This window comes from Lycium barbarum, chromosome 2 (assembly GCF_019175385.1).
Source record: "Lycium barbarum isolate Lr01 chromosome 2, ASM1917538v2, whole genome shotgun sequence".
Taxonomy (NCBI): Eukaryota; Viridiplantae; Streptophyta; class Magnoliopsida; order Solanales; family Solanaceae; genus Lycium; species Lycium barbarum.
In genome coordinates this window covers 132,904,420-132,912,502 of record NC_083338.1, presented here as the reverse complement: position 1 = coordinate 132,912,502, position 8,083 = coordinate 132,904,420, and the positions used below count along the sequence as shown (strand labels likewise).

At 33.6% G+C, this 8,083-nt stretch overlaps 1 protein-coding gene across 1 annotated transcript; it reads right to left on the bottom strand.

Moving 5' to 3' along the window:
• Positions 1 to 1,435: 1,435 nt before the first annotated feature.
• On the bottom strand, positions 1,436 to 5,371 carry LOC132627323 (trihelix transcription factor DF1-like). Its single transcript, XM_060342593.1, has 2 exons — positions 4,573 to 5,371; positions 1,436 to 3,773 (listed from the first exon to the last, which is right to left on the bottom strand). Exons 1-2 carry the CDS (start codon positions 4,854 to 4,856, stop codon positions 2,015 to 2,017), a joined length of 2,043 nt encoding a protein of 680 aa, XP_060198576.1. The 5' UTR covers positions 4,857 to 5,371; the 3' UTR covers positions 1,436 to 2,014.
• Positions 5,372 to 8,083: the final 2,712 nt, after the last annotated feature.

Here is an 8,083-nt window from a genome sequence, read left to right as displayed (position 1 = left end):
TTTTCTTAGAATCAGTAGCATTTTTCATTAAAAGGGAAAAGAATGACATTATTTACATATATTTGTCTTCCAATAATCCACGAAACAATTTCTAACTTTAAGAAAGTATTGGATGGTGAGATGAAATTTCTTCTAAAAAAAATGTTTTGTGAAAAATATTTTCTAAAAGAACTGAATTAGTGAACAAGAAAGTAGGAATATAGCCACTCTTTTTCCTTTAACCCTACACATCATGTGGGAAGAGGAACAAAAGGCATCTCTCCATGAACTAGAGCTAGACTACTTATCAATAATTATCTTCTTCTTCTTCTTACACCATCCATATCATCATTATTCTTTCTTTCCTTCTATTGATCAATAACCATTACATTTTGTGGGCTATGTGAAAGTCAACACTTGAATGAAAAATAATGCACATTTCATTTATAATGATTTGAAGTTTTTCGAACCCCCTTTGTAGTACTTGACCCCACTATGTAGGTAGCTCTAGTGTTGTGGTGCATTATTATTACTTGAGGGTCCCCCTTGTTCTCATAGTTGAATATCCATCCCGTATGTTATCAATATACACAATAATGGGGTAGTCACATTATACAAATTATACTTTCTACCATACTTCAGTCTTTATCCAACCGGTTTGCACTAGGGAAAGATTAAAAATAATACTATTGGTCCAAACTTATAATTGATCATGGGAATGGTGAGAATTAGAGTGTGTTTGTTGCGGGAAAGTATTGTGTTTGAAAAATATTTTTTTAAAGGGAACTTTGTCTTACTGTTCAATACTTTTCAAAATACAAAAACAATTTCAAATAAACTACGTGTATATTATCGAGAAAAATATAAGCGAAGATAGTCAATTTTCCTTTCTATGGGAAATATTGTTCAAGGAAAATAGTTTTTGGCATTTGGTTGCTAGAAAATAACTTAATTTTGAAAATATTTTCCTTTTGCTACCAAGCACACCCTTAGCTTTGATAAATTCTACTCACCCATAGTATAAGAGTAAAACAAATTTTTTTAAAGGATGATCAGAGATGTGATAGTTGTAGAAATAAATACGAAAAAAGAAACAAGTCCCAAATGTTTTTGAAAATTAAATAACATCCAGTAGATATCATGTGCAACAAGGACCCATTTGTTGTTATGTTTTTTCCTCTTTCTTCTTTTGTTTTTCTGAGGGAATCAAAGTGCAAAAATCTAGCTACTAGTAGCTGTTTTTGCAACTTGGGGTGAATTGTTGCCTCACAAGTTGGTGTACGTGAATTCTTCTAATATGTGATTGTTTTGATGGAAAAAGGAAATAATTTAATCTTCAGTACACACTACAAGACTATCAAAAGCATACTACATGACATAACAAAAGAATTCAAAAAGAATGAACGGATTAAGTATCTAAGAAGAAATAAACAAAAGATTAATGGGAAAAAAGAGAGAAAAGAATGTAACTCTAATTAACCATTTCTCAAATTTACACCCATGAACAAAAAGGTAAAAAAAGAAAAAAAGAGTTTAAACAAAATTACAAACTTTGTCCCTTCATTTATTCCTTTAAAAATCTTCCTTTATGTCCCTTTTTTTCCTCTTCTCTCCCCTTCCTCCTCAATAAACTTTATTTTGATAATTAATAAATAAACAATGGAAGTCCAAATAAACTTATACCACCAAAAACTACACTATACCCCGTAACCCCCGCTCCTTTCCTCAAAAAAAGAAAATAGTTTCAACAACAAAAAGAAAAAAGAAATGAAGTCTAAATGATGTGTAAATTCTCTTACACATTTTCCTCCAAGTGAGCTAATTTCTCATAGTCACCGTCTTCTCATACCAACCGGAATTTTCTGAGATCTGATCCAATCTGACAATTTCCCTGCAAGAATCTGTTGACCCACTTGCTATTCCCAATGTTCAGTCACTTACCCATTTTTTTTTTCTTTTTTTCTTTTTTTCTTCTTCTTTGTTTAATAACTTCAACTCTTTTTGCCCCACTTCTCTTTTGAGATCTGTGCTAAGCTCAAACTGTTGTTGTAGCAGTTGCTGCTGTGGTGGTAGTGGTTGTGTTGGCAGTGCTCATTGAAGATTGTTGCTTGTTCGCAACAATCTCGTATGCATTCTCCTCCTCCTCATCATCCTCATCATCATCCTCGTCCATATGATCACTTTCATGGTCGTGGTCCATGCGGGTGGTTTCTTGGTGTTGTTGTGGTTGCTGTTGATGATGTGGCGGACCCCATTGTTGCTCAGGACGAGCCATGATGGGCGCCATTGGGTTGTTTTCCGCAGGGTTTAACACGAACCCGCTTGCTGAAGGGTTGAAGGAAGATGAAGAAGAAGTTTCGGTCTTGGCTTTTTCCCTGTATAATGCATCAAGCTGATGGAAGTAAGGACAAGTTTTTGAATCTTCAGGCCTCTTCTTGTTACTCTCCTTCACCTTCTTGAAGTACTTGTTGATGTTCTCCCACTTCTCTTTGCATCTCTTGGCATTCCGGTTGTATCCAATTTCCTTCATTCCAGCTGATATCTCCTCCCAAAGCGGACCTTTCGGTCCGTTTTCTTGATACTTAACATCTAAGTTCGTTCGAAGCTTTATCAATGCTTCAATTTCTGCTTTAGGCCACCTTGAAGAGCTTGCTGGAGTGTTATAACTCTCGCCCCCATTGTTGCTTTTTGGTGTTAATTCGATGTTCTTGGCTGGTACTGGAGGTGTCTGTGGCAGCGACGTCTGTATTAGTGGAGCTGGTACGGCCATTGGCAACGATACTGGGACAGGTGCTGGTGATGGTTGAGGTGGTTGTGGTTGTGGTGGTGGTGCTGTTGATGCTAAAACAGTTGGCTGTGTTTGTTGTTGCGGTTGAGGAGAATGTGTTGGTATGGGTGCGGGTGCGGGTGCTGGTGGTGGGTTTTGGGGCAATTTTATTTGTACTTGTGCTGATGTAGGAATAAAACTGATACTATTTGGAATTTGGATGTTATGCTGTTCGGTTATCTGTTGTAAAAAAGAAATAACAGCTGCATCTTTGGCTGCGGCCATTGATCTTTCTTGGACTAAAATCTCATATTCCTTATTCATTCTTGCCCTTTCTTGTGCTTTCCATGCTTCTTCTTTAACCATTCGGTCGCGTTCCCGCTTCTCAAGCGTTTCCAAGAACTTCCTTTGCAATTCCTCCTGCTTCTCAATCACATCCTTTTTCAACTGTAGGAAAAAATCCTTCCATTTCCTCTTCTTCTTATGCCTTGTTTGTATGTCCTCGTCCGATGAAGTGGATGAAGAAGTTGAATACGACATTGCTGACATATTCTGATGAGATGGCAAATTCGTGTTCACTTGATGAGATGGCAAATTATTAACAGGATTGGTAACTTGTTGTGGCGATGGTTGTGATGACGGTGCCATAGGGGAACTTAACGGAACATTTTGATGAGAAGGTGCAAAGGGATTATTTGGTGGTGGCGCGGATGAAACAGTAACATGATGAGTAGTAGTAACTTGTGAAGTAGGGACTTGTACATTTGCTTGTTGCATTGGCATAGCCATGTTTATCGGAGTGGCTTCTAATGGAGGTGGTGGGGGACGCGAATTAGATGGTGGCAATAAAGAATGCTGATGAGAAGGGGTGTTTTCGAGTGCCTCTAATTGTTCGAAAAAACGATAAGTTTTGCCATCTGCCTTGGATGCTCGGCCACCTTTGGTTCTCTTGTGATACTTGTAAACATTTTCGAATTTCTCTTTGCATTTCTTGGCACTTCTATGATACCCAAGGTCTGCCAATTTCCTGGTGAGAAACAACAGTTGGCAAAGTATTAGAAAATGGTAAACAACAAGTACAATAATAACAATAACCAAACTCCAATTATTTAATCCTTGGCTAATTGAATTCATCAATAAAACAAATTTTGCATACAGTACTAGCTAGTGCTACAATTTACCACATAAAATAAACATGAAGATTAAGAAATCACTAATCAAGATTAAGGTAATTGAGGTGGAAATGAAAGAGACAACAGAAGGTGGAAAGAACTTATAATTGAAACACTATAGAACCACATTTTTCTCCTATGGAAGAGAGAATACATTAAAAAGTCATGGTGCAACATAAATCTTTTTACTTACTTATAAGATTTGATTACCAATTTTATTTATTTGCTGAATTCAAGAAGGTAACTTCAAAGAATAGGAACTCTCCAAAAGATGAATAGATTACTTTCCAAATTTTCTTGCTAGAATTGGTAGAGAAAGAAAGACGCCAAAAAAGCAAAACTGAATTTGGCCCAAAACCCGGAAAGAAAGAATCTGAATTCCCTCAACAAACGAAAAAAAGAATTGTTGTATTCTAGTGAAAATGAACTGAAGAACAATGACCCTTTCAATCAAAAAGCAATAATTCAATGGAATTCTGATCCACAGATCTATCTTTTCATTTCCCAAAAAAAAACAAAAAAGAGAAATAAAAAAACATAAAATAAAAAATATTCCATTTCCATCAACTATATGCATGATGAAACTGCAGCTACTAATGATGATAAGAAGTTGAAGTATCAATAAAGAAAAAAAATCATTTTTTTTTCATTTACCTGGAAACTTCTTCCCATAAGGGACCTTTAAGACTTGAGTCTCTAAAAACAACATCCATTTCAGACCTTATATTTAGCAAAGCAATTGTTTCTTGTCTTGGCCATCTATTTCCACCACCTGAATTTCTTTCACCTTCTTCCATATTCCTAAAAGCTTTATCTTCTTCAGTCATAAATCCACCACCAACACCAATCTCACTGCTTCCACCACTTGTTGCTCCACCACCACCACCTCTTTCTTGATTTTCACCACCACCTCCAGCATCACTTATCATGCCTAGCATCGCTGAAATTATTTCAGGACAACTCCCTCCTCGTTTTCACTTCTCTTCTTCTGTGGAGCAAGCAATTACAGCTGATGAATAATTATATGACAGAAGAAGAAAAAAAGAGGGTGAATTCTGATGGGTTTTTATGAAGATGGGGGGTGAGGTGAATTTATTAATTTATTTCGGTGGGGATCTGCCTGTCTATCTCACACCTCTTAAAATACATGAAATTTTAACAAAAAAAAAGGTTAGACCCAGAAATATATATAATTTTTTTTAAAAAAAAAACACCCCTTTTGCTTCTTTTAGCTGTGGAATCTTCAGATTTCTCTTCTATTATTGACAAGAAATGGTTTTTCCTTTCAAGAAAACAAGAAGGGTCACTTTGGGTTCACTCTATGGTAACAATAAAAAATGGTTTATGTATTATTGTATACATAGTTTGTATAGTTAAGAAAAAATAGGAAAGTAGAAAAAGGGGTGTAAGTATTTTGTATATATAAAAATAATAATGGAAGATTGACGAGTAGAAAGAAGTAGAGAGGCTAGCTACAGCTGCAGATAGCGACGATGAAGATAATAAGTTGGTTTTTGTCTGTCCAGCTAAATATAGTTAAAAGCCGGCCCATGTAGGTCATTCCCTTTGCTTTTGGAGTATTTTGGATTTCAGTAGCTCTTTCCTACACTTAAATTTACAAAAACAAAATAATAATAGGAGCACAAAAAAAAATTTATATATGTCATAAATGTAAAAGAAAAAAATTATGAGTCAATGAGATCTCTTGCTCTCTTACAATTTGAATTGAAGAAAATGATCTTCACAGATCATTTATGTGTTTTTTCAGATCTCTTATGTATAAAAAATAAAGATTTCTCGTAAAAAGGTCATAAAATAAAAAGTTTGTAAATGACTAAAAATTACACTATCAGGTTATCTAAAGAACATCTATAACACAAACAGCAACAACAACATAAACAGTGTAATACCACATGTATGGTCTGGAAGGGTAAAGTATACACATACTTTATTCCTACTCCGTAGAGATAGAAAGATTGTTTCAGAAACTCCCTCGAATCAAGTAAAGCGCTTCGAAGAGGAGCGTATTTATAACTAAATTTAGAGATAGAAAGGTTGTTTCAGAAACTCCCTCGACTTGAGTAAAACGGTTCGAAGCAAAGGATATTTATAGCTAAATTTTCTTAAGTTACTTACCATAATAAATAAAAATAATCAGATCGTGTAAGTTTCTTACCATGACGATGCATATAATTAAAAATACTAAGGACTTGTTTGGTTGGGGAACAAGTTATTCTGGGATTAGTTATCCCAGAATTGTTATCCTACCCTTAATGTTGGTTAAAAATACCACTACAATTATCCCGGAATTTGATCCCAGTCAAACGTGGAATAGACTCATCCCTAATGTAATTCCGGAATTAATTATCCCTTATTGTTCATACCAAACGACCCTTAAGTAAAAAAGAATAGCTCAATTTCTATATAATTTTTTTTTATCTATTTCATTTTGTATAAAATTGTTACGAGTTAATGAGTCAAATAATTTTTTGACTTTGTTAATTTTTTCTTTTTTTCACTTATTTATACTAAATATTATTAAAAATATTTATGTTTGAATTGGAAGTAAAAGTAAAAAAGTGTGATCCGTGTACTTCTAACTCCTCCATTTTTGTCCCAAACGTGGGGAGGGTAAAAGTAAAATATTTAAATACGTTGAGTGTGGTGGGGTTTTGGAGAGCGTTACATAGGAAATGACTGAAATACCCCCTAACTCGAATTTCATGGATCCTTTTTAATAATTGATGCTAATCTGGATTAATATTATATTGCTTCCACCTGATGATTGATCTGGGATTAGTATGATGTAATCCCGGGATTATTTCATCCGGGTAATATTGAATTTCCCGAAACACCCTCGAAGTTTGTTATGGAACTTATAGTAAGAGTAAAAGTTATTGTCAATAGTAAGTTAATGTGTGCTTAGTTCACTTTTTCTTACTGTTATTATTTTAATTAATTGAACTTTTTATTAAATTAATTGGGAGAGACTATGGTGCTAATGTAGCCACGTTGGTTTAGGGGACCCTCGCTAGTATTTTTTTTCTAAAGTTTGACAAAATTGGTTAAATGTAGTGTTCAAAAAAATTGCCACAAGTGGAACAACGGAGTTTTTTTTTTTTTTTTTTTTTTTTTTTTGTCTTTTCTTTTCTTTTAAGGAGTGGGATCCATTTGTTGAATTAAAATAAGTTAGATGTAGGTCATATTATTAGGCAAACCCATTTATTGAATTGTAGTAAATAGTGTCCAATTCCGTTAGGTCGCAACCTACCGTAATAAATGGTCTAATATTTACAATTCCCTCACAGTATTTTTCTTACAGTATTTTTTTTTATTTTAGAAAATGATAATTCTTTAGCTTGAATTATTTTTTACTTTTACTTGTTTTTTGAAATGTATAAGTGAAATTTTTTTTAACTTCACATGAAAGAATAAGGATAGTGTCACCAAATAAGAAAATTGACTTTTGGTAAGTCAGTATTTCAGGTATTTGGTGTCATTACGTAACACACAAGTCCTTAGATTTTTGTGATATTATTAAGATAAGGTAAGAAAATGATTATTAAGGCTTACCATATTAAAACCAAAGATATTTTCCAGTTTCCAATTTTTTGCTTGTAGATTTTTTAATTTCACATAAAAGAAAATAAGGATACCAAATAAAAAAAATACTTTTGCTTAGTCAGGATTTCCAGTATTTGGTGTCATTATGTAACACCCATGTTCTTAGATTTTTGTGATATTATTAAGATAAGATAAGAGAATAATTATTAAGACTTACCATATTAAAATCAAAGATTAATTTCTCAATTTTTGCTGGTAGATTTTGTAAATTCGCATAAAAGAAAATAAGGATAGTGTTACCAAAACAAAAAAAAAATTACTTTTGGTAAGCCAGTATTTGGTGACATTACGTAACACCCATGTTCTTAGATTTTTGTGATATTATTAAGATAAGGTAACAAAATAATTATTAAGACTTACCATATTAAAACCAAAGATGTTTTCCAGTTTCAAATTTTTTGCTGGTAGATTTTGCAAATTCACATGAAATAAGGATAGTGCTACCACATAAAAAGATTAATTTTGGCAACCTAGTATTCCAAGTATCTGGTGTCATTATGTAACACTCATGTACTTAGATTTTTGTGATAGTATTAAGATA